Source organism: Acromyrmex echinatior, chromosome 10, assembly GCF_024713525.1.
Source record: "Acromyrmex echinatior isolate Ae372 chromosome 10, ASM2471352v2, whole genome shotgun sequence".
NCBI lineage: Eukaryota > Metazoa > Arthropoda > Insecta > Hymenoptera > Formicidae > Acromyrmex > Acromyrmex echinatior.
The window spans coordinates 10,933,022-10,960,920 of record NC_141861.1 but is presented as its reverse complement, the minus strand read 5'-3'; the positions used below and the strand labels follow the sequence as shown (position 1 = coordinate 10,960,920).

The following is a 27,899-nucleotide window of genomic DNA, read 5'->3' as shown; positions in this document are numbered from 1 at the left end:
ATCTTACCGTATTCTTATCTGTCGAGTCAATTCGCGCGTTTATTAGTTTCCTGCACTTCGTGCAGCCGTCTCATTTCACTACTCCCCTCGTTCAACGTGTGCAGCCCTTGTGCAACATGCAACAATACAACCGCGATTGTAACCTCTCACTCGCGCAAAATATTGTCACTTGTCAGCACAGACTTCCGTGACGCTATGCGCCGTACGCGCAATTATTGTAAGTCCACCTGAAGTGTCGCGACCATCGCAAGAATTTATTGAATTCGTGCCACCTCGATTGCCGAGCACTCACGTTGATTTCGTCATCGCATGACGAGGCGAGAGAGATGTTTAAGATTCGCTTCGGCATACGTTTTATGAATGTACAGCATGTGGTTTGAAAACGTTTAGAACTTTCCAAATGATTTTGAAAATTTCCTTTCTTTGTTAGAAGTCAAAATTGTTGTCAAATCTCATGTTGTATATATACTCAAAACGTTTGTTAATAACAGCGTTAACAATTTTGTTAGACTACAACGTACACGCGTCAGTGTGACACAGTGCGCGTAACTTGATCGCTATCCAATCATAGACACCGAATTTTGGTCATGCATGACAATAACTCTTTTTTTCATCGTCTTCGTCTCAAATCGCCAATCGCCGCGCAAATCAGGAAGTCACCTCAACACATTCGTAATTTTTGGATGTTCTCATAGGCAATTGATGAAAAGATCCTTTGTGAACTTTAAAAACTTCTGACATCGAGCCGCTGCGTCAGGCAGTCAATCGCCGTAGAGATACGCCGAAATTATCGCTTGTCCGTTCAAGTAGATAGGCCGAAATTTTTTTTGTCTTGCTAAAGAATTCACCGCCATTGCGCAGATAATAGTTCATCATTCTCTTAAAATAATTGTTCCGCAAGAAACTGAAATCCTTTTCGCAAAGATTTATTGCTAATTATTGTAAAATTATTTAATTCGTGAATTGTACAAAGAAAAATAAACTGTGGGATTACTTGATCTAAGACATCGCCTCTAATTTCCTCTTATTCGTGATTGTTCTTCCCGCTTACTTCTCTCGAACATAAAGGATAATTGTGATATTAAAATTGATTAATGGAATTTTATTGATTTAAAAATATTTGTACAACAATGAAAATTGTTACGAATTTTGTATTTTATATAATAATTAACATATAATTACTTATAATTAACAATATAATATTAGATGTAGTAAAAAGAAATCCATTATTTTTCCAATAGATGCATTTCTTTTTATTACACCTAATATATTATAGGATCGTATATGTGATAATATACAAACTATAGAAATCAAAGGCTTAAACAGTCTACCTGGATCTTAATGCTTGCCTGATTCTTATGTTAATTTATTACGTATGTAGTCCCTAGAAACACGCGCCGAAATGAATTTTCGGTCTCGAAATAATAACTACTAAACTACCGCAGTAATGTCACAAGTTAAATTAAATAGCAATTTAACAAATTTTTTATGCTTATTCGCATCTTCGAAACGATCTTAATAATAATAAATAACATATTAAACATAACATATAAAATCTGTAAATAATTAATCCTTATTGCGAAAAGTACCTCATCCGGGAATTGAATCCAGATTTCTTGTACTCTGCGAGCGTCCTACACTTTAAATTACCGAGGCAATTTCGACGTAAAAAATCATTTTGACACGCGTTTCTAGGGACTACATACGTAATATATAAATTCACGCAAGAATCATACAAGCATTAAGATCCAGCTAGATCGTTTAAAGCTTTGATTTCTATGGTTTAACTTATCATTAACTTTTTTAAACATTTACCATTAAATATATTTTCAACTATTCCTTTCTTACATTTAAAAACATTTCATTAATTATTCTATACGAAGGCAAGTCAATAAGTTTTAGAAAAACATAGTAAAACACATTTGTTTCTTTTATTCATTGATTCATTTTTATTTATCAACATAGTCTCCTTTCAGCTCGATACACTTGATCCAACGATTCTCCAACTTTTTCAAGTCGTTCGAATAATATGATTTGTCCAACCCTTCAAAATAAGCCTCTGTTTCGGCGATAAGCTGCTCTCTGGTAATGAATCTTTTCCCTACGAATCATTTCTTCAGGTTTGGAAACAGGAAATAGTCGCAGGGGGCTGAATCTGGCGAATATGCTGGAAGGGAAAGCAATTCGTAGCGGAATTCGTTGAATTTGGCCATCGGTGCCGAGCATGTGTGAACCCGTGCATTGTCTTGACGGAAGAGCACTTTCTTCTTCGCCAAATGGGGACGTTTTTTCTTTAAAATGTTGAAACGGTCCAATAAGGCGCCGTAATAATCGCTATTGATCGTTTGCTTCGACGGAAGGTAATCGATATGAATTATATCTTGTGCATCCCAAAAATCTGAGGCCATCATCTTTCCGGCCGATTTTTCCGGTCTTCGCCTTCTTCGGAGCTGGTTCACTCGGTGAAGTCTATTGTTTTGACTGTTCTTCGTCTCGGATATGAAGTAATGAACTCATGTTTCGTCCACAGTAATGAATCGACACAGAAATTCATCTGGATTATGTCGAAACAGCTCCAAACATTGTTTTGAAATCGTCACACGGTCGCGCTTATGATCTACAGTGAGCAAACGCGGCACCCATCTTGCCGATTGCTTTTTCATATCAAATTGTTCTGCAAAATTGAAATCACTGTGCCATGTGATATGCCTGTGGCCTCAACAAGCTCGCGTACTTTTACTCGTCGATCAATCAAAACAATATCGTGGATTTTTTTGATGATTTCTGGCGTAGCAGCCTCAATTGGGCGTCCCGAACGAGATGCATCACATATGGATGTACGACCACGTTTAAATTCATTCACCCAATTGTATTCAGTCGCAAACTGGTGCAGATGTGTTATGTACGTTATCCAACTCGGTTTTGATTTCTTTCGGCGTTAAACCTTTCATATGTAGATGTTTGATCATTGCACGAAACTCATTTTTTTCCATTTTGCAAAAAATACAAAGGTGTTGTTCACTTTAATCGTCTATAGAAATAAACCACACGATGAATTCTGCTTAAAATTTGAGTAATCAGCTGAAAGATGTTACTTGTCGAAAAGTAATGTGACATGACACTGCGAGTGCCTTCTGACAGATTTTTTAAAATCTTATTGACTTGCCCTCGTACATAATGTGTAAAAAACATCATTGTCGCTAATTTCACAAAATATGTTTATTATTTTGAGAAACAATTCCACGAAGTTAATATGCAGCCAACATTTAATAAATGCAAAGTTTAATAAAATGAATAATTATATAACATTGATTGATTTCTGTGTTGCATATATAATAATTAATAAAAATATATTAATAATTAATAAAAAATTAATCAAAATTAATATAAAAATATTCTGTTACATGAAACGAATTTACTATGAACTGCGCAAAATTTTTAATAAATAATAACAAAAAATTTTATAATAAATTTAATTTCTTCTTCTTTATAAAAAAGTTCTACCTTCTAATTTTGCAATCGAAGTATTGAATTATAGTAGGATAACTATAGGGATTCTAGCTCACGGATACAGCAATCAGCAGATGGCTCTACTGTCGCGCGGGTGTGAAGGACGAAGTCCTTCCACAGATGCTGTGTTCGAGGGAGGGGGAAGCGCGTCATCGGGATCCGTGTTAGAGGGGAAGACGGGATTTGTTTCTTCTCTCTCTCATCAGTTGCGTTCCCTCTTTAACTTATTGTCCTCTCTCTCCCACCCATTGTAGGATGCAGTTCTCTCTCTTTCACCCGTTGTAGTCCTATATTTATTATTTACGCTTTATCTTTTTCCCGTTGCGCTCTCTTTTCTTTTCTTCTTTTGCATACGATTTTATTAAATAGATATTTGTTTTTTTAAATAATATGACTCAGCAATAATTTTAATTTAGCAACTATTAATATGTTTAATAATAAAAATGGCCAAGCGTTTCTAATTATCGAATAATTATTAAAACTGTTATCGAGTAACTATCGAATATTTATTAAACTCGAATACTTATTAAACTATATATAATACATACTACTGAACAACTATCATTATTGACTATCTTAATTATAGGGATAGGGGAAAGAAATTAAAATGCATTTAAAAATATCTCATACTTTATTTTTTAAACATGATATATTTTTTTCTGATGTTGCGACCATTTGTATATTTTAAATACATTCTGTAACGCACAATTCTTAATATGTTTTCCACATCGTACAGTATTAGTAAGTATCTAGATTGTGTAAAGAATCTGTATCGTCGTAATCAGCATCCAGAGTCTCAATTGTCGAATTGTCGCTATCGAGTATATCAGCCAGCCATTCGCATTTTTCACGTCCTTTAACGTATACGAGAGCCTTATTATCGTCATTCTCTTCCACAACAATTACAGCTATTATAATCAGGCGTTTCGCCATTCTGTATGGGATCATCTCATCTTCCTATTGAAATCCATGGTGATAAACACTCAGCCAGGAAGCACAATACTTTTCTGACTTCTTTCTTTGTCAAGAAGTTCCATGGCATGGGACATGTGAAAATATAATGAGAGAGAATAGCTCCTTTTCTCAGCACCACTTTCTTCATGACAAATTTCTTTCCAACGATAAATCCTTGCAGAACAAACATTGGTACAGTCATGGTGAACGATTTTTTGAGACTGTGCTTGACCACAAAGGATCTTGGATTTTATCTCATATATTAAAAAGAGAAGGAGAATATTTTTTTAGTGATAATAATTTACGTAATTTTGCGTACTACATTTAGTTATATTCGATCACGCGGTCGTGTATAATAAAGCAATAGGCGGTTGTATTCGCGAGTACATTCTCTTTGAATTCAAATTCTAATCGTACATTCACGATGCCACTTTTGACAGACTCATTTTGTCATGAGTAGTCAATGGTTGCTAGACTAAAATCTCTCAAAAAGGAGTTTAATTGGAATGACGGTTCATTTCGGTTACGAGAGATTTGATAGTAAGACGCATGGAAACGTAAATACATATCATACAAAATAGCGGCTCTGCGTTTGTCAAAGTCTAGATTCAGATCATCGTACGGATAAACTTCAGAGTTTAAATAAAGTTTCACGTTGGTTAATTTACAGATGTCGAAGTAAGTTTTATGTGCTGTCATGATATTTTTTTATTAGTCTGTAAGATAATGTATCGTAATTTTTCCAGTTGGGTCGCAGTCTTGATAGCTCAGGAATGCTTCGTTGTACTCGGCAATATACTCATACTCCCACGAAGGGAAACTCATACTTTCATCATCCGCTCTCCACAGTTGCTTTGATCGTAACGTTGATAAGGCGTGCGATTATACTCAATTTGCGTTACGTTTAAATATCGCACCAATTTCTTCGGTGATCGAAGATTGCCAAACATCAAAGTAAACAGCATGATCTTCCCGCTTCGCATACACATACGCCATCCAATGAGTACCTGGTCCATCAGCATTATCTAAATTTACGATACTGCTCTCGTTTCGATACACTCTCCCTGTAAGATAGTATGCATAAAAATATGGAATAAAATATGGAATACGCATACGTTTTGCCAATTATTGCAATTATATGTTGGTAGTTATACTCTTCGGCATTTTTGATGGTTTAATTGTTTAATGATTTTTTTTTAATCTTTTCTATTTTTTCCATTGTGACTCCTCGTTCACGCTTGTATGGAGCGAGATAAACTTTATGACTTTCCATGACGCGATTATGAAATTTCAATTCTTCCAACTGACGTTGCACGGTTTTATTATCGTTTATAGCTTTTACGACTTCTGCCGCGCCGCTGACCAACGAGTCGAAGACTTCCAATTACAGTAGATAAGATACCACTGTGTTTTGTTATCGATAATATTCGTTTTATCGTTGGCTTTTTCTTCTTCGTTTTCATATCCATACCAATTTTCGTTTTGGCTTTCGTAACCACCCAAATAGTTATGGCAGCAGCTCTCTCTCCAAGAGTCGAATCTTTCGCGGTAATCCATTTCCGTGCCTCCTCAGCGAGTATTTTGTCAGCTATGTGTCGTTTCGTGAGATCTTTGCTCCGCGAATAAGTTCATGTCTTTTTTGTGACACGCCGCGTCCAACAGATTAATGCCTCGATCACCTCTAGCCAATCGCTTTTCTAAATGTGTATCTGGACCACAAAATTGATATCTGGGGGTATGCAATTCGAGCGGAAGTGCACTTATCGCGTGATTTAAAAAATCGCAGCCTTTTGTTGTTGTTGACATTTGCTACAATTTCTTATAAACGGCGCTGAACCATTACTATGCGATCGATAGTAGGGCAAATTATAATGTTTCAAGCACCGACGATGTTGCTGAACTTCTGAATCAGCCTTTATATGCTCGGGTAATCGGTCCCATAGTTAATCTATGTAATTCTTAAATTCTCGTAGCAAAATAATTTTCGGTATATATTCCAACTCTTTGGCGGTTAAATTATGTACATCACAGTTGTCTGACACGATAAGAAGCATTTTCAATACTGAGCGATTTCGCTTTGCGCGCTATTATAAATACATCCGCTCTCGATATCATTTTTTTCAATATTATTAGTGTCATGAAGGAAGAAGATATGAAGTTCATGCGACAATTGCAGACGATCAAAGTGACTAATGTCGACAATAAAGTACAGACTGAAAAATAAATACGCAAGCATAGAAACATGTTGCCGATTTCTATATACGGAATCATCTGCCGTTCATCGCACTGCGGCAAAACGTACGTGTTGATAAGTTTGCTGGAAAATTTATATGGCATATATTTCGAGAACGTGTACGTGTACTCGAAGTCGTTGCAACAGCCAAAATATCGATTCTTGAAGAATTTATTTATATTAGTACCGATTAAAGAAATTAGATATTTTAAAAAATATTAATAAGGCTCTGTACGTATAAAACAAAGTAGTACACAAGAAGGGCAAAGAGCCAGTAATATAAAAAAATTTTAATTTAAATAAGCAAAATTTATACAAAACAATTACAATTAACAAATGTTTCGACTCCAATCGAGTCATTTTCAATGTAGTCTTAAAATATAAACTTCGTTCTAAATAAAAAATATGCACATGATCTTACAATCTTATTATAAATCTTTAATATCAAATTGTTTATTCTGTGTAGTACGCTGCGAGTCATTTTTATCAAAAATTAACGTGATCATAAGAAAATTCTGGAAAAGTAACCGTGAACAAAAAGAATTAATATTAATTACATAAAAATTAATATCTTGTCAGTGATATCAGTAAATGTGTTAAGAGTCCATTGATACAAAAAGAAAAAAAACGCAGGTAGATTGTAGTCCATTTCATGGTACAATATAATAGTCTTTTTTATTCCATAAATTATTTTAAGCAAATTTGCAAAGGTAACAAGCATCTAACTTTTACGATGTCAAATAACGAAATGTCAAGAAGAAAAACATTTATCGAGAACGGCAAAATAAAGGCGGAAAAAGAAAGAAGATATTAGGAAAGAGAAAGAGAATGTATAATGTCAGAATACAATTCAGGCAAAGACTCTGTGTCATTTTGTCTGTTTATACCATGTTTCTGTTTTTTAATATGGACCATTTCAGATATCAACCTTTTATTATATGAAGGCTCTATATTTAATATGTCCATTTTATCCCATTTAAAATTATGATTCTCTTCAATACGGTGATTGGAAATCACTGATGAAGATTTTAAACTTATATTGATATTCGAAACATATTCATGCAATCTGGTCTTTAATTATCTTTTCATCTGGCCAACATAACTAACATCACAATCCTCACAAGATATTCTGTAGACTACATTTTGATTCTGACAGTGTTCCAACTTATCCTTTCCTCTCTTTATGAAACTTCTTAATGTGTGTGTTAGGAATGGTAAACGCCAATTTACAATTAAACATGTTAACAATAGGTGTAAATCTTTCAGATACCGTATTGACATTGGAATCGTAAAAAAATCTCCTTGTGTTTTTATTTTTTTTATTCAAATTAATATTGTTAATATGATATTTAATTCTATCATGAATAGTCGAGAAAATAAAACGTAATGGATATCCATTCTGTAAGAAAATATTAATAGCGTCAATCAAATTATTTTGTTGAAATTACGGATGACGCAAGCAAAAAATCTTCCACAATTCAATTACATCTCTTTTATGACAAAGTGGATGGTGTGAATGGAAATTAAGAAATCTACCAGAAAAGGTTGCTTTATGGTATATATCAAAAATTCCGTTCTTTAATAATCAACATAGTATCCAAAAAACTTATAATATTTTTCCATCAATGCCAACCTCTATGCCAATAAACTGCAATCTAGTGTGCAACGAATTAAAAATAATCAAATACTCTTTTTCTAATTTTGAGTTATTATAGAAATATTTTCACCAAATGAAGTTTTTCTAAGATATTCAAGTTTTTCATTAAAAACTTCGATAATGTAAACAGTTATTATTCGTTATGATACAATACTTCAATATTTTTCCAATATCACAACGATACACCCTCTAAGAGATCGTGCATGGGATCAATAAAAAAATTTTTTACAACAAATAATGGTAACTGGGAATACTATTAAACACTCTTCCTCTATTCCAAAAGCCTTTTCTTTACAGTGATTTACATAATTGGAAATCGTTCTTATTAGATCCGCGTTTTCTTGCAATTGTTTCGGAATATCTTTTTTAGAAATGAGACAAATTCTGCAACAATATGATGAATTAAAATTTTTGAAAAACCCTAACACGTTATTCAATTCTAGGTTATCTCCCGCAATAAAACACAATTTGAAAACTATCGTTTTTACTTCCTCATTGATTTCAATCTGTATTTACTTCTAAATCTGTTATGATTTCTGTTACAACTTTTCTAAATGTTTTTTTATTCCTCAAACACTTTTGATCAACGGAATTATGAAGTTGAAGTAGAAAAATATTTTCTAGTCTAGAAATTCAGGAATACATGGAATTATACAGTATACTGTATCAAGCTTATGTATGTGTATAGCTTTATATGAGAACCTAAAATTATTAATTTCAATATCGTCTGAAAATAGAATTAATGGTAATACAATTTTATAGTTCGACTTTTTTACTTTTTTTTTTTGGAGTAAACTTCCAAAATGTATTTTGGATTATATTGAAGTAATAATACTACTTTCAAATAAAGTAAAGAACGCCGAATGGTCAAAGTTAGAATGTTACGAATATATTTAATCAATTTTTTGTTCCAAATGTGATTGCGCGCCGATAATTGTCGGACTTCTCAACACAATCATTATGAAACATTTTAATAACTCCCTCTAAAAAAGAAACTTATTGCGAAAAATATTACCTCAGCCAGGGTTCGAACCTGGGACCTCTCAATTTGCCGGGAAGAGTGTCTTAGCCAACTCGACCATTAATTAAATATATTCGTAACATCTAACTTTGATCTCGTTCGGCGTTCTTTACTTTATTCGATTTATTCATACACGGTCGTTTTTCTTGTAATGTTAACTACTTTCATTTTTACATTTTTCAATGTGTGCAGTTATTGTGAAGAAAAAAAAACGTTTGGCATTTCCAAAAATTGTTTTAATACTATTTTTAAAGATAAAACACTAATATTTCTATAATAATGATTTCTTCTTTCTGTTAGATGGACCAAAAATTATTGATGTATCTATTGTTACAGTCAATAACATTATTAAACAATCAATACTCTGTAAATACTCTGTAAATAAGTAAAATATTCAGTTTTAAAATTATTAAAATGCGTATTCTATTATCTGCAATATGTCTTGCAAATCATTAATATTATTATATTTGATCCTTAACATTGGTAAGCAAATGTTATTATAAAAGGATGAAATACTTGTAATAATAATCGTTAATAACAGAACGGCTTAACGATCCATGAATAGTTTTTGCTATAAGAGTAGCAGCTTTATTAATTTTCTCTTGTGTCTGTAATATATTCGTGTCATTATTTTCGTTACAAGTACTTGATATGGTATCAATAATACTATGCTCTTAGACTAAATAATATGAATTGAGTGTACAATAGAATGAAAAAGACTTTTTTTTTCGTTGCGCGCTTTTGACTGTACTAATGTGTTGCACATGCTTCAAATTATTCGTATGATTGAACAGAATATGCCTTTTTAAGCAGTATATATTGTTATAAACATGCGAATAGAATTTTTTCAAAATTGCATTAGCAACTTATGTACTGAGTATATACTATTGTACATAAGCGACTTATGTTTTAATTTAATATAAGCCATTAAATAATGTTTGGATAATAACGAACGGGAGCAAAAAAAACAACGCAACATTTTAAAAACGTATAAAGAAAAACTGTGGATAATACAATAAATGTTACTGATAGTATTTAATTACTAGCACACTCTTAATTATAGAAATAAAATAGCATTCGAAAAGTAGAACTAATATTTACAAGAGTGAATATTTCATATAAGATATATATATTATAATATATATATATATATATATATATATATATAATAATATAAAATATAAGAGTAATATTTCATTATAAGTGTGAGTAAAATATTTACTTTTGCGGTTTTAAGTGTCAATATTTTTACTAGCCCTAGAGTAAAAGTATTAATACTTTTTTCTCTATTAGGAATCTTATCAGGAATCTAATTTATATAGTAGATTCAGTCATGCTTGCACACGGCTGATTGTTTTCGTTTAATGTCTTTAAATATATATAATGTGTTCAATGCTAAGTATTATTGTGTCCCACTTGATTGTAAACTTATAAATATATTTTTGAATAAGCATAAATGCTCGCTTGCTGTGGGATATTGCAATTGAAATGTCTTGAAACAAACATTTCGACAGCCTCCAATCGATACGAGTATATTGTACAATGTATCATTAATGAATAAGTAATAAGTGTTGATTTCGTGTAGAGTGAGTCCAACAATGATGATATACGGTTGAATGGTTAGTTTCAATTTCTTGCACTTCTTGATATTCTCTTCTCTAAGCTTATAATATCTAACCAGAAATCTAAATAGTATGATTTATAATTACATAAATCCAATACAGAAGATGCAAAGATTGATTTTATAACAATTGCGAAACATATTCTTTTATGGGTATTACAAGGATTGACCAATAAAACATAAATACAATAATTCTAACTGTTTTGAGGCGACCGGAATACAATTTGTTATTATTTCAGTATTATTTGAGAACATTGTTTATTATCGATTAATTCTTTTTCCAGAAGGAAGTCTCAAATATTCAATAAATAAATTTAAAAATTTTACTATAATTCATAGTTTATTTACTTTTCAAACGCAATATATTTCATTAAATTTCTATATCGTTTTTATTGTTTTCTAATACTTATATATATATATGTACACATATACACACATCCATATATATAATATATACGCATACAAAATTAGAAAACGTACGTAAGTCACATAAAATAGTGGTACATGTTTGAAAAACCAAAGTTAAGTTTAAAATTGTTAAAAATGTCATGTTTTTCTTATAGAACTTAATTATTTTTAATTTCTCTTTTCGTTAAATGCATACAAAAAGTGTGTTAAATATATAAAAATGGCATTAAAAAATCCGGAAAAAGATTTATTATATCAATAATAAATAATCAATAATAAACAATAATATTAAAATAATAATTAAAGTAACAAACTACATTTCGACACCATTCTAATAATGTCAGAATTTTTCATGTTAATTGACCAAATCTCAAGAACTACGTGCGTGCGTGCGTGCGTTACATTATCTATATTTACTTACTTTAGAGTTAATGCAAGTTTTAATTCTGATGATAAAGGACGTAGCAAACCACCATCCGATCGATGTAGAAGAAATGGCTCAATTTTACGAAGTAAATCATCAAATTGATATAGTACACATTCTAGTAAATGAAAAGAATTCTTCGTGAAGTGGTTTTAAGCTCACGAAATAATAATGAATGAAATCCTTTTACATTACGACGTCTATTTAGTGATTTGATCCACCACTTTCGAATCATGCGATGACGTCGACGCTTAATCACATAAAATGTACAAGAAAATATTGTAATCAATATTAATGAAAGCATATAATTTTCCACTATAATTTGTTCTCTCATTTTTAACGAACAGCAATATGTATGTATGTATATATCAGTATGTCTTTACGCGCTACTGTCATTCTCATTCTGGATTGGTCGATCGAATCACATGTACGACACTATGTAGACAATCAGAATCGCAAGCAATTGTGACACCGCGATTCTACGATATGATCAATGGATTTAAAACCTCCTTACGTCGTGCACCTCTTGCAAGGTACCGAAGGTAAGAATTTCCGGCCACCTAACGGACTCTACGAACGTCCGTTGGTGGCATATGTCTCCGCGGAGCCGGAAAAGAAGCTCCCAGGATATCCCACGACAGCCTGGGAAATTCCGGAGCCTTCGGCGAAAAAGGGGCTCTTGAAAAAAAATTGAAGTACGCGCTCTTAAGAGCAGGGATTCGCGATTACGAGGACCTATGCGGTACGCACGGATAGCGTGATAAGCCGGAGCCAATCAGCGTGACGGTCTCTGAGGGGGAAGGGCCGAACAGTCTGCGTAAATCCGCAAGGAACTCCCGGACATCATTCCTACTGTGGCTGAGCCGAAGCGTTGTAAATGACGTGCGAAGTCGCCGCTGACGAGAGTTGCCGAGAGCAACTTTATTCTGAGAGCTGCTGTGAGGGAAATTGCCAAGGAGAAGAGCGAAAGGGTCAGACGAGCGTTGCTGTCGCTGCTGTAAAGTTGCCGACCCGAGTTCGTAGCTTCTTAGGGACGGATCGTATGTGAAAAATTCGCGTCGCGCAAAGTACTGCGTATAGTGTCGAGAAATTGCGGGACCTATGCCATCCTCCTAAGCATTGTGATTAGCTGTCGAATCATGCGCTGAATCATGATCTGAAATATTAGCTATCGAATCATGCGCGCTCTTCTCTCCACAGTCGAGTTATTTTAGATTTTGGTGTTGTTGTATATCGGTTGTGCCATGTCGAAACGATTATTGTGATCGTGTCGCACTTTCGAGTTAACGTTCGGCTTCTCATCGGCGTTACCCTCTCGGGATACATGTATTACTTCGAGTATAAGTTCTTGCATGCTGTCGAGAGATCTTGCGAGTAATCGGTTGTCGTTATCAGTCACTCTCGAAGGTGATGGAAAGAAGTAAAAATTCTTATTGTAGAATACGATTGTCGCCGGCGTTAGAAGTTAGTCGTTTGCCTTCGTAGAAATAGATTATATTGAGTCCAGCGGAGGGAGCAAAGCTCCGGAGATTGCATGTAGACGATTCGTTAAATATAATTGTCCTTTATTTCTTTACTATTTCGTGTAAAATTTACAGTTTTTTTTTATTCCAAAAGTATTCTCAATTTTCTTCAAAACATTCGCAAACTTAAACACTAATCTTATGTAATTTAAGAAACCAATCATATTATTGCCATGTGTAAAAAAAACAAAGATATTCAATTGATTTAGATTCCATCTAATCGTAATATCCAGGATAACAAAAATGCACGTTTTAGTTAAAAGGACTACTATTGAAGGACATTTGCTGGAATTGGAAGTATCTTAGTCGGATATTACTAATATTTATATATCTCAATGTTACAAGGATAACGAAGATTTCATGAAGTACAGAACTATAGTTCTTAATAAAGGCGCTGGATATTTTCAGTCGTATTATATCCAATCTGCCAATCCGTGATTAGCGTCCAGTAACCTAAATAGAAAAGCTATTGTAATGATCAACCGTATTCGCAGTGAACATAATTCACTGTAATATAATTTATTTAGATTTAAGGTAACCAATAGTGATCTATGCCCTCGCAATCTCATTGAAGATGAGAACCATATAGGCATGCATTAAGTTTACCAAAGAAAGAAGGATTATGATAGAGAAATTCAATAAGTTGAATATAAAAACTTCAGTCGACATTAGAGAAATTCTAAAAAGAATGAAAACGCCAGTAATCGAGATTTTAATTCCTTAATGTAAAATAGATATATAACTTTTTCCATGTAAAGGTTATTTATTATGTGTATTGTTACGTCTTAACGACTCCACGATTCTTTTCTTTCGTGGAGAAAATCTGTTTTTCTCTCAAATACGAATAATGGGGTCAGTATGACGGATCGAATATTGATTTTTGATTATTATAAATGACTAGACATCAATTAAAGGAAAATAATTAATAGTGTTCGATTGAAAGTACGTGTATTGGCCCTATGACTCACAGATAAGGCTTTTTCTGACTCACATATAAAACAAAAACACATTAATCATTTCCATTCTTTCGAAATAATTGGGAAACCTTTGGAAAAAGAAATGAATCACCCATCCAAAGTCCAAGTACTGAATTGCATTACATCTTGATATATATATATATATATATATATATATATATATATATATATATATATGGCTATTCGGAAAAGCGCAATCAGTTAAAAACAAAATCTTTCGAGCAGTCATAAGTAAAATTCAAAATTAATCGACAAGTTTAACTATTCCAAGTGCGGGGTTCTCGGCTTAGTACAATCCAAGCAAAATCAACAGTTCACGTTGACGATCTTTCATCCCAAGTTAAAAACCATCACTGAAATACCACTGAGATATCATCGAGGATCCCGCTATAGTTCATCACTACTTTCAGCAAACAATAAGAACAAATTCCTTTTTTTCTTTCTCATGTTACTTTAATTTCAAGGTTATATCCATCAATATTAAATTTTCTCTCGACCCTTATTCCTCCTCCATCTATTCTCTCTTTAATCACAAACGCACTCTGCCTATCTTTCCTCCTAACAAATTTCTTAAATAAAACGGTAAAAAAACGTCTCAAGCAATTCACCTCTTACTCTACTCCGAATTACTTAAGCGGTAAAACGCTTCAAGTAATTCACCTTTTTCGTATTCACGTTACTTAACCAATAAAACGTCTTAAGTTAATCCACGATTACTCTCTCTAGAACCAAATTATAACTCCTGAAAAATCTATCTCTTCTCCGCTTCTCTTCGGAATTATCTTCTTCTTCTATGTTCTTCTAATTATCCGTTATGGGCACTAACGAGAGAAAATTTTAGTAGATGGTCTGACACAGAGCAGGACGCAAGAAACGGGCCAAACTCAAGAAACTCAGAAAAGCTACGTCCCAATCATTACGCGAATACAGATCGGGCAATTTATTTCCCTTCAAGCCCGTCGTCAACTAAAAGGGCTCATTTACGTCAAAAATATCGGGATCAAGTCCCCGACGTCCCTATGATAGATCTTATCTCCGACAAACTAATCGATAGTTCCCCCAGCAATACATCTTCAGATCCTTCCTTGAATTTCCTTCTCCTTCTTACTCTCCTACCCTGATAAACTCTCCACAATCCCCAATTCTCCTTCTCTCTTCCTCCCCCGTCCCTTCTGAGGACAACAGATCCTTCGACGAGATCTTCCAATCACTTGAAACTCTCGCCGAATCGGCAAGGTTCTCCCTCCCTTCGACCACATCACCTCACCCCACATAAACACACATACATACATACATACATCGTCAGAGAACCTAGATATTAGCTTAGTTTTTAATATTATTATTGTTAACGTCCATATATATTTATATATATACGTCCATGACCGCTCTTGTGGTTATCGCGGGTGCCACAAGTCAGACGCACTTGATTATGTCGCAGATGTGGATCAACGTCGATACGCGACGCTATTATCCAACCTGAGATTGTGCATCGGTCCTCTTTTAGGTCAAAGAACTTAATCCTTTTGACCAGGGATTGAATAGATTGGCAGAGCGAAAATAAAAAATTACATTGAAAAAGTGCGAAAAATGTCCAATGAAACAGTGAATTTTGCAGGTTAAATTAAAATTACAGTAATATGATTTATTACATAGAAAATGTTTATTTCAGAATCATTTCCGAATGTCGCGGCGTGCTATGAAATTATAAAAAAATTCGAAAGGTCAACATTCTATCCAAATGACAAGTCTCATGGTGGAACATCAATTTCGTCAGCAGAAAAACATGTGTTAATGTTTTTATGGTTAGTATAATAATAATAACTTAGTTAAGCCCTGCACACAATGGAAGAAATATTAGGAATGGGAATAAATATTAAGATTTCAACCTATTAGAAACCGTATTCTGGTAGGTTAAAATCTTAATATTCCTGTTCCTAATATTTGTTCTATTGTGTCCAGACCCTTAATACAATAATAATAATAAGATGAAAGAAAATTAATTGAGAATATATGTACATGTATGTATATCAATTTAATTTCCTTCAAATTTCTTTTAATTTTCAAGGTTTGCAGGAAACAAATGCTCGCTTCGACAAGTAGGACATCGATTTAACTTAAGCATTTTAACTTATAAGAATGTTACAAAGAGGATGGATTTTCTGAACGATATTTCAAAAGAAGTAATTATATTCTCGTATACTTCGGAAAAGAATGTTGTTGCTGAAAACTTTAAAAAGGTTAATATTATTAATATTCTAGGGTTATTAATATTCTATTATATAAACAGTTGTATTGTTTTTTATGTCCTTTATCTTTCAATTATTAAGGCTAGAGTTCTTTTTTACTTTGCACCCAAGTGGACAATAAATATACATTATAAATATAATTATCATAACTTGCCTCAATTGTAAAAAGAAAAGATGTTGAGTAATTTCTTGAAGTTCTTCAGCTAAATTCTCAAGATAAAATTTTGCTAAGAATACGAATGATGTTGATTAATGTAAAATACCTGGATTTTGTATTTTTTTCTAATTTTAACCAAGAAATAAAGTCCTTTTCATTTTCATATGATGTATTGAAGTTTAAAACATCATATTTTTTTCAGTCCTATATCACGCGACATACCAAATCAAACAAGTCTCTGCTTGTGCTGCTCGAGCTCTAAATTAAATTCGAGTCGTGCATCTGAGAGTAGACTGACGCAAAAAGGATTTGCGGGACTTTTTCCTTCGGAATAGTGACATCTTATTTCTCGCTGTGTTTGTTCAACATCAAAACATGTCGATGTTATGAAAGCACTCGATTACTACATGGGCTGAAAAGTTCCCGGGATTTTTAATGAAAACAAGTGTTTTTTTGGGCAAAGTTATATTTATTCCTCAATATAGTTGCCTTCGAGGGCGATACACTTGGTATAGTGATTTTCCAACATTTCGATGCCCTTATAGTACGAAACGTCCAAACCTTCGAAATACGCCTCGATTTCCGCGATGACTTCCTCATTCGATGTGAATCTCTTTCCCTGGAACCACCGTTTGAGCTTTGGGAACAGATAATAGTCGCTGGGGGTCAAGTCTGGAGAATACGGTGGGTGAGCAACCAATTCGAATCGTAATTGGTCTAATTGGATCCATCGCTTTCAAGGACGTGTGTGACGGTGCGTTATCGTGATGGTATAGAACTTTTTTTTTGTAATATGGGGCCGTTTTTTCTTTATTTCGTCATTCAGTTTGTTCAATAACGCTGCATAATATTCTCCCGTAACTGTTCTTCCCTTCTGCAGGTAATCGATGAAGATTATGCCATGCGCATCCCAAAAAACGGAGGCCATAATTTTCCCGGCCGAACGTTGGTCTTTTGGCCGCTTTGGTCGGCTTTCGTGGCTTTTCAACCACTCTGCAGACTGCCTATTGGACTCAGGCGTATGGTAATGGACCCACGTTTCATTCATCGTCACAAAACGTCGCTCGAAAAAAGTCCGCTCGATTACGCTGCAACAACGCCAAACCGGCCGTTGAATCATCAACGCGCTGCTGTTTTTGCTCGATGGTCAGCAAACGCGGCACCCATCGTGCCAATAGCTTTTTCATCTTCAAAACATCGTGCAAAATGTATCCCGCCCGTTCTTTTGAGATGCCCACGGCCTCAGTTAACTCGCGCAACTTCACTTTACGATCACTCAAAACGATTCGATGCTTTGCGATTTCCGCATTCGTAGCCTCTTTTGGCCTTCCAGAGCGAGGTGCGTCTTCGGTGCTTGTACGACCCATTTTAAATTCACTAAACCACCGATAAACTGTTGTTCTCGAAGGAGCAGATGTGAAATAACATTTCTGCAACCATTTCAATGATTGTTCAGAAGTTTTTCCCATCAAAAAATAATGTTTGATCAAGATGCGATATTCCTGTTTTCCCATTTTTTTTACGAAGGCGAAAGTAACGCCACTTAAACGACTGTAGCTTGTAAACGAATGAACGAAATGTCACTTCATACATAAATTAGTGACAGATGAACCTCTCGAAATGAATCATGTTCATTTTCTAGTGGCGCCACCTATTGAAAAATCCCGGGACTTTTCAGCCCATGTAGTATATGACAAATTAGACTTCTAATTAAACGCCGCTAAAATATTCAATATGACACATTTTCAACATATGTACGAAACAAGTATTAATCGTGCATATACTTATTGTGACGCAAGCTGTATTACGGAATTGTTTAGAATTTTTGTCATTTCCTACAATTGGTCTTTGTTCAAGCGTTTTTACAATCGCACTTTGCTCGTAACGATAATGTTTTTAAACTAATATTGTGTTAATATGTGTATGATACGAGGGCAAATCAATAAATTTTTTAAAAACCATAGTAAAACACATTTTTTTTGATCGATTTTTATTTCTCAACATAGTCTCCTTTCAGCTTGATACACTCGATCCAACGATTCTCCAACTTTTTCAAGCCGTCCGAATAATATGATTTGTCCAACCTTTTAAAATAAGCCTCTGTTTCGGCGATGAGCTGCTCTCTAGTGGTAAATCTCTTTCCTCCGAACTATTTCTTCAGGTATGGAAACAGGAAATATTCGCAGAGGGCTAAATCTGGCGAATATGCTGGATGGGGAAGCAATTCGTAGCGGAATTCGTTGAATTTGGCCATCGATGCCGGGCACGTGTGAATTCGTGCATTGTCTTGATAAAAGAACACTTTCTTCTTCGCCAAATGGGAACGTTTTTTTCTTTAAAATGTTGTTGAAACGGTCCAATAAGACTGCGTAGTAATTGCCATTGATCGTTTGCTTCGACGGAAAGTAATCGATATGAATTATACCGCATGTATCTCAAAAAACTGTGACCTCACTTTTCCAGCCGACTTCACGGTCTTTGTCTAACCTCAACAACAATACAATTATTTAAAAAAAACTAAATATTTATTAAATATACATACGAATAAAATCACGTTTCACACGGAAAAATTTAAATGACGAGTTCACAATAATATTAATAAACAAAGAGCTCATTTCTTAATTTTGAAATTGCGTACGTTTTTAAATATCAAAGAAACTTGAATTATAGACGTTGCGTTCTTACTAAAAAAATTTGTAATCACTTACTATTTAATATGTATAATACGAGGGCAAGTCAATAAGTTCTTAGAAAATCTATCAGAGGGCACTCGCAGTCCTGTCACATTACTTTTTGATAAGTAGCATCTTTTAGCTGATTACTGTCAAATTTTGAGCGGAATTCATCGCGTGGTTTCATTTTTTTAGACGATTAAAGTGAACAACCTTTGTATTTTTTGCAAAATGGAAAAAAAAGTGTTTCGTACAGTGATCAAACATCTATATGAAAAGTTTAACGCTGAAAGAAATCAAAGCCGAGTTGGATAATGTTCATAGCACATCTGCACCAGCGTTTGCGACTGTATACAATTGGGTGAATGAATTTAAACGTGGTCGTACTGCCACATGTGCACCTCGTTCGAGACGTCCAATTGAGACTGCTACGTCAGAAATCATCGATAAAGTTCACGATATTGTTTTGACTGATCGACGAGTAAAAATACTTAAAAAAAATCAAGTGCAGTATGGAAGTCTCACAGATTACTAAAACTGTAGTGTGTAACCGTCAATTAGCTGTTTAATTAAATGCGAGCTAAATCAAAATTATAATTTAATATTATTCAGAAGGACAGTTACTAAAAAGAAAGGATAATAAAATTTTATGGAGTCTCCTACTGTACTCCATAACTGCACAATAAAATATAATAAATTAAATTAAGATTGACGGATAAAATCAGAATAAATTTTTTATTGACATAATGTTTGCCGTGTCAACGTAGACTTCTTCTTCTTCTTGTTCGGTATTAATAATTGGCCCTTGCCGCAGAGTAGCAGTAAATCCGTGCAGAGTAAATCTAAAATGTGTCAACGTAGAGTCACGTATGAAAATGATCGTTAAGAAAGAAATATTATAAGAGTGAAAACAACATTGACAGAATATAAAAATCGAATTGAAAAATAATGTAGATAGACATTTGGATTGTATAATCAAAAGAATTAACATTTATTTATTATGTTCGTATAAGCATGCTCCGTGTCTGATTTCAAATTTAAATCATTCTCTTTAATATTTCGGACACTAACATTTTACCTAGATATCTTTCATTGTCCAAAATTTTGGTGTTTATCCAATCAAATTCATGGTCAAATTGTAATTTATGTTCGGAAATGACAGATAACTTATGTCATTATAATATAGCGCCAATTATTGACATTAGATTTTTTATATATCTGATACATATCATTCAAATTAAGTAGAAGTTTTATTTATGGGATTTTTAATTTGGTGGCAAATATTATATATAAAAATACGTACCACTTAGGTTTTATTTTTTTAAATTAGATATATTATCATTTAAGTTTTAATTCTTAATCAAGGTTGACATATGATTTGGATTGTATGAAGGAACAATTCTTAAAGATTATAATTTAGTGCCCGGTATTGATGCCAAATTTTTTATATACTTACGTATATATATTCGTTCAAATTAAGTAGAATTTTTATTTATGGGATTTTAATAGATACAAAGATATAAATCACTTAGGTTTCATTATTATATTAGGTGTTGGAATTAATTCGTAGCGTTTTTTAATGAAAGAATGTTATTTATTTCACATGAGCATTAAAAAATACATTAATGAAAGTACTTCCCATCACTTGTAAAACGCTACGAATTAATTCCAACACCTAATATTTTAATTTAATAAATTTTTTTGCAAAGCACGTATTCACATCGCTTTTTTTACCTTTTTCTAAAAAGGTAAATTTATATTGATATCTCATGCATTTTGTAGTTTAACGTCTGTTATAAATAGTATATGAATTAATCAATTTAGTATATAATTTTTTTCGAAGGACCGAAAGATACGCATTCTTAGCGCCTTTTTCTATCTTTTTTTAAAAGTTTTGTACTGTATTACTATTCTGATTTTACTTAAATGCTTTTTAAATCCGGAAAATATTTCAACGCGTTTAATTAGAATGATATATAAATTCACACAAGAAATAAGTGTTTAAGCACTAAAATCCACCGAATATCAAGTCTTTCTTATTTAAATTTTATTATTCATATCGGTCTAATTCATATCGGTAATCACACTACAAGTTGCCGATTACGATTGCAGATTGTCGGTTCTATTTTCGCTAATCACATTGCAGCTAATCCGCACTTGCTGCATCATGATTGGTTAAAATAGAATTGATAACCGATAACCGTAACCGGCAATCTATAGTGTGATTATGGCTTAACAGTCGTTTTATATTTATTATGTCCAGCAGACTTCCACGAGAAAGAGAGAGAGAGAGAGAGAGAGAGAGAGAGAGAGAGAGAGAGACTTTTTTCTTTCGTAGAGATCTACAATTCGTTGAAATAAAGAGATAGCTTCGACTAACAAACAAATTGAGCGTTTATAGCCTAGAGAAGTCTAAAAATTTTCTTTTCCCATATTAAAAACTAAAGCGAAGAATCCAGTATCTTCTCGTAAATGTCGCTCCGAGACAAACTAAAAATCGGTGCATGTGCACGAGTGGCAGGATCAAAAGGACACCGAGTCTATATCTCGAACACTGCGGCTAAAATTGTTCATATATTTTTATTTTATTTTTATTCTTTTCTTTCTTTCTCCCTTTTAAGTTCCCATGTAAAGCAAAATAAAAACATTGCAGTCCGTTATGCGATAATTTCAATCCCTGTTGCCTCATCGCCTCACAATAATTACTCGCCCCTGTCGATAGGTCACTCGTGTCCGGCCATTAATGCTATAATATCATCATCCGAGGAAAATCAGGCTGAATCCTCTTAGATCCACTCACCAAAACCTCCTTCCCTTTTTATTCCCTCCCTATCCTCTCCTTAATTTCTCCCTTCTGCTACATGATACTTTCACACACGCACATAAAAACATACATAATCAAAATGAAACGAATCAAAGAAATTATATAACAAAAATGTATTGCTAAATATTTCTTTTTATTATATTACTATTAAATTTAACACTTGTTTTTTAATTTGAAAAACCTCTCCTTGTATTTATTTTAAATTCTCCCGCGGTTACACTTCGCCCTCTCCCCGGTTACTTAGATTAAGCTCCATGATCGAAAGCCAGGGGATGAGGACGTATTGGCACATCTGGCGTTAAAGATTTCATCTTTAAAGCATCATCTTATTAACATTTTATTAAAAAAAAATGGGTAAAAACTTTTTTCTGAGAAATCTCATCATATTCCGCCTTATGTCATATTCAATATGATTATTTTTAAATAATTAAATTTCAAATAATTAAACTTAAATAATTAAATTAAAAGGAACTTATTGTGTGAATTCCTTTAATAGTGATTTTGAGCACTGCTCGAAAAATTGGACATATTGACGACGTACTTAGATTCTAAAATGTCTGTTTAAATAACTTTAGTATAAGACGTTTAAATGATGTTCTTGAGCTGTATTTTCGACATCCAATATACAGCGACATAAATGGGATTTTCCTAGACATGTTTCGAGTGTCCAAAAACATCGAGTTGTTGCATGAAATGATATGAAAAAACATTTCAGATAAAAATTGTATGCTATCAGGGGGCGTAAATAATGGTAAAATAATTAAAAAAAAAATCATTTTTTAAAAGTCATATAATGATTATCACCATTTTTTAAAATAAAATTGTATGTTTTTTTTTATAATAAAATTCCCTTAATTATTCTGCGTATAAATGCATTAACATCGAAACATTAAAAAATCAATAATTTATATCATAAAATACTTTATTTTACCATATTTTAACATAAAATATAAAATATCTTGTAAATTCATAATTTTTTAAATAAATGTACCTTAATATTTTTGTATATTTTTATTTATTAAATTATTATGATACAATTTGTAACTAATATTATAATTAGATTTAAACATTAATTTTATAATTTACAAGCACAATAAATATGTCTATTAATTCCTATTTGATAAATGATTATATTATTTTTTAACAATTATGTTTTAAATATATAATTTTCACTAATGACATCCTGCGTGTGCTTCTTGCTCTTTTTATTTATTATTTATAATTTAAGCCACGTTTTGTAACTTTAAATAATTATACAATATATTTTAATAAAGTGAAATTTATAGATTTTAAAAATAAAAGTAAAATAATTTTCTACCTTTATAACATTACTATATTTTAACATATATTATTACTTTCACCATTCCTTAGTTCATCCTTAAAATCAAAAGAGCGATAGAATACGATTGATTCAAAACCTAAAAAAATATTTGAGAATTATATCAAAGTATCTCTTTTATTTTTAAAACTGACAATAAATTACTGATTATATAACATTAATCATATACTTTACCGACATAAATGAAGGTAAAGACAAATTGAATCTTTCAAATAACGATAGTTTAATATTTATATTATTGCTAGCTATTATCATTAAGAATATACGTTGTATGGATAAATTGAATTGATACCAGTTTTCGTGAAATGCTTTATCCGTTATTTCTGAACTCTAAACAAAATAATATATTTTACAATTTATAATTATAAAATATGTTCAATTAAACAATTTCATGTTTATAATTCTACATTTCATATTTATTACATTAAAATATTTTTAACGTTGCTAATTGAATATGTTTAGAAAGATTAACAGGTGCATTATTTATGTAAGATATTGCAGATAAGTCGTTTAAAACATTTTCTATAATTTAAAAAATTATTTGTGTATGTGATAATCCTTTACTTATATGACAATGGTAAACAATACATGTTATATAACAAATCTTACTGCTTCTGATAATTTCTGGAAAGAAGCACATAATATGTAGAACTGCGTTATTGTACCGCATGCGTATACAAACACCATAAATCCTTCTATGAAAGACACCGATATCTGAGAGTTGATAAACATTGCTGCTATATTATAACTAATAGTAATTTGAAATAATTCAATAATACTACTTGTTGTATTTGTTTAATCATGCACTCCAAAAAAAATGTTCTACTAATAGGGTAGAGTAAGGCTATTTGAACATAGAGGCAAGTTGATCAAATGCAAATATCTAAATAATCAAAATATATACATATAGATACGTCTATGCTTGCGTAATGTAGCACAAAGACAGAGATTACTGTGCCTTAATACAATAATCTATGTTCGGATATCAACAGCCAAATACGTGGCTTTTTTGTTTTCATATATCAAAAATAAAATTATTAGATGAATATTCTTTTTGGGCTACATGATAATTAAAGTGATGAATAAAAATTAAATGTGTTTTTCAGATTTAAGTTATTATATTTTTAAGTTATCATATTTTTTAACTTTAATGTTCAAGTTGCTATTTTATTTACGAGTTTTTAGTTATAAATAATCGCTATTTTATTTATGGTATTTCAATCAACACCGGGACTTATTGGGCCAGTATCTCATAACTAACTTTGTAAACTCAAATGTTTAAGGAGATCCTAAAGCGAAGCTCGAACTTCGACGAAATTATCAGAGATCATTGTTTTTCCAGCACATCGACATTTATAGACTTCCGGTAAGCGTGGCGGTAGGATGTATTACAGCATGCCCTATAAGTGCATTTTTGGCTATAAATCGCGGTAGCGATGGAACTATCATTATCTCGAGGGTTTTTTCTTTTTTTATTTCGCCCTCTAGAGGACGCTAGAGCTCTTGCTCCACACAATTTTTATTCGGCTCTGCGTGTGGGACACTCGAATTGTCGACTTCTAACCTCTTATCCGCCAACCGGCAAACATGTGGGCTGTCCATGCTATAAGGAAACTAAAGATGATTTTGTGACGCAAATATCAACGGGAAAACCGAGTATGAAGAAGTCTAGCGTTGAAGACACGGATGTGGATAATAAAACGAGGACATTCACCTACGGAAGATCAGAACACTGTAAGCGAGGCAGCGTCTAAGCCTTCTCAAGAGGGGAAGAGTGCTAAGAAAAAGATGACTACTTAGGATCTAATGCCGAACGAAATTAGTAAGAAGCAAACCGGACTGCCAAGCAATATCAAAGTAAACTAAAAAAAAAATACTGACAAGTCTTCAGCCGGGGCTGAAAGAAAACGCAAATATGATACCTTTAATAAAGCCCTTTATGTGGTTATGTTCCGAATTAAATCTATCAGCGGAAAAAACAAGAAGAAAATATCAATAATTAAAGTCTCAGGTATGCTGAACAAGTGTAATATTAAATTTAGCCAAATCAATAAATACTCCCGAGATACATGGAAAGTCTCTTTCCAATCGAAGATTACGACTAATAATATCTTATTTAATAAGTTGCTTGAGGAGTTTGGCGTAACGACATACATTCCGAGATATAAGTACAGCAGAAAGATAGTAATAAAGAAAATTCCAGAGAAAATGAGTATGAATAAGCTCAAGACTATCATTGAAGAAGAGAATTCTAACATCATGATCTCTAACCTATTTAGGATGAAAACACGCGACAAATTGACCAAGGAATTCGTAGATTCTGAGTATGTCTAGAGATCAGGGATAAAACGGTTCTGGTCAGCATTATTGGAAGGCGGTGCTTCCCTTGGTCCCTTATATACAGGGTGCGTCAGGTATTTGAGGACATATTGACTATAAAACTAAAATGCGTATATTTCTTAGAAAACTTATTGTATTTTATTGACTTTTTTACAGCAAAGTAAGTAACTCGTAGGCAATATAATTATTCGATAAAATCACCTTCAGCAGCAATAACAGCTTCAATTCTCTGCCGAAAACGTTTGCATGCTCGAATCAAAGGAGCCTTGTCCATATGTGTCATTACTCTGGCAATAGCTGCTCTGAGGGAATCAAGCGTGTTATGGGGATGTTTATTGATCTCCCGTTCTACAACGCCCCATACATAGTAATCTAAAGGATTAAGATCAGGGGAGCTAGGTGGCCACATGTTTGGGGTTATGTGATTTGGGGGGCAATAATGCCCTGGACTTGCTGCACAAATTGTGATGTTCTAACTGTGTCTGAACGTGCTTTATGTATTTTGCGCTTGGCAACACTTTGAACATTGCCATTAGATACTTCTAACTTTCGACGAACTTTGTGAACAAACGATCGGGCGAAATTCAAAAATTCGGAAATTTCAAGATCGCTGTGATTCGCGTGTATAGCGACGATAATAGTGTGTCTTTTCATTTCATGAGTTAGCTTATTGCCATCCATTTATGATCTGAAAGGAAAAAAGAAAGAAAAATATATTGCTGCGAAGTGACAAGCACATATGTGAGTGTCCTCAAATACCTAACGCACCCTGTACAATCAGTAAAGTTATGCTACAGATGATCGATTCGGTCACATCAGTAAATACTGTGAGAGACCGGTGGTCTGCCTTAATTATGCGGGCAACTGGGAAGCCCCCGTGTACGTTGGAGAAACTATCTGCGGAGGTCAGCATAATACTTCGGACCGCAACTGTTCAATATTCAGGAAACACATAGAGATTGCAAGAGTAATGGATCATGACAACTTACTATTTAAGGAAGCAAGAAATTGTTGGTCGAGAGAAATATCAGCCCATGGAGAATTGTACCTGCTAAGTCTCTGAGAGAATTCCCGCTCCTTCCCATGGAGGCAGTAATCAAAAGAGGAAGGTGACGAAGAGGGCCAAGGAGAATCCATCTTATAGAGCAGCGCTGGAGTAAAAAGGGTAACGTTAAGGAGGCTTTGAGTGATATCGTAAATATTGTATTAGCTGATAGAGATGCCGAAATATTAGGTAATAGAAATAAGAAGACTATCGAAGTACACGCGGCTGCCCACTCGCTAAAGAGCGGTGATAATAATGCCCCTAACAAGTAATAATAACGTAGATTTAAAGAAGTTGCATATACTTCAATAGAATGCGAATTCCGTATTGTCTAAATATAACGAACTGTCTAAACATTGTGAGAAATTTAATATAATTTTGATTTCAGATACATAATTCACCGTATAAATGTTTTATGCTCAGAGGATTCAATACGGTGAGGGAGGATAGACTAGATCGCGGTGGCGTATTGATTGCAATTAAAAACGGAATCAAGTACAGGAGGATAGCAAACATCTGGAACTGGATGGTAAACTTGAAACTTGTGTGATTAAGATCTATGTAGAGAGAGAGGCCTTAGTGATATTATAGTTTCATGCTATCGGCCTCCTAACGTTGGGCTTATTTCGAATCGAGAATGGGAACGATTTTTTACACAATTTGCAGGTCTTTTTTGGAGGGGATTTCAATTCCCACAATACAGCTTGGGGATCACACTCATCGGAATCTTGGCACGACAAAGTTCTTCGAGCTGCTCGATGCATTCGTCGCATCGTTGCAACCATGAGAAACACTCCACCAGAGTAGCGACTTGGCTGCACTGTTCCAACAGTTCGCGTTCTACTCGCTCGTAGTTTTCCATGTTTTTTTTTTAATGTGTGCAAAGTGGACACATGCTGCATGAGAATATAATGTACAAAGATAGTCTGCAATTGGTACACGACCAGC

The 27,899-nt window shown here is 33.3% G+C and overlaps 1 protein-coding gene, 1 long non-coding RNA gene and 3 pseudogenes across 4 annotated transcripts in view; 2 read left to right on the top strand and 3 right to left on the bottom strand.

The window, feature by feature from the left end:
- Positions 1-18,877, top strand: part of LOC147908299 (uncharacterized) — a 167,523-nt gene extending 148,646 nt beyond the window's left edge. Inside the window, exons 2-4 of the long non-coding RNA XR_015546532.1 lie at positions 15,998-16,130; positions 16,394-16,565; positions 16,934-18,877. This is a non-coding gene — a long non-coding RNA (uncharacterized LOC147908299). The remainder of the gene's footprint in view (positions 1-15,997; positions 16,131-16,393; positions 16,566-16,933) is intronic.
- On the bottom strand, positions 8,393-9,323 carry LOC147908301 (uncharacterized; annotated as a pseudogene).
- LOC147908300 (uncharacterized) lies at positions 9,164-10,430 on the bottom strand (annotated as a pseudogene).
- A 1,234-nt stretch (positions 18,878-20,111) lies between the features above and the next one.
- LOC105155072 (uncharacterized) lies at positions 20,112-25,552 on the bottom strand. 3 transcript variants are annotated; one of them, XM_087410788.1, is made up of 4 exons: positions 24,176-25,515; positions 23,741-23,896; positions 23,546-23,645; positions 20,112-23,468 (listed from the first exon to the last, which is right to left on the bottom strand). In XM_087410788.1, the coding sequence occupies exons 1-3, from the start codon at positions 24,296-24,298 to the stop codon at positions 23,595-23,597; spliced, it is 330 nt and encodes a 109-aa protein (XP_087266914.1). In that variant the 5' UTR covers positions 24,299-25,515; the 3' UTR covers positions 20,112-23,468; positions 23,546-23,594. The 3 variants fall into 3 exon arrangements, with proteins under 3 accessions (XP_087266914.1, XP_087266915.1, XP_011069278.2); XM_087410789.1 differs by having other exon boundaries at positions 20,112-23,645; positions 23,859-23,896; positions 24,176-25,552; XM_011070976.2 differs by having other exon boundaries at positions 20,112-23,645.
- On the top strand, positions 25,253-27,658 carry LOC147908298 (uncharacterized; annotated as a pseudogene).
- Positions 27,659-27,899: the final 241 nt, after the last annotated feature.

Coding starts and splice junctions, on each gene's coding strand:
- LOC105155072 (XM_011070976.2), bottom strand. CDS start 24,298: ATGTTTATCAACTCTCAGATATCGGTGTCTTTCATAGAAGGATTTATG. Junction 23,897..24,175: donor TCCAGAAATTATCAGAAGCA/GTAAGATTTGTT, acceptor TATTTTGTTTAG/AGTTCAGAAATAACGGATAA. Junction 23,646..23,740: donor CTTTACCTTCATTTATGTCG/GTAAAGTATATG, acceptor ATATTTTTTTAG/GTTTTGAATCAATCGTATTC.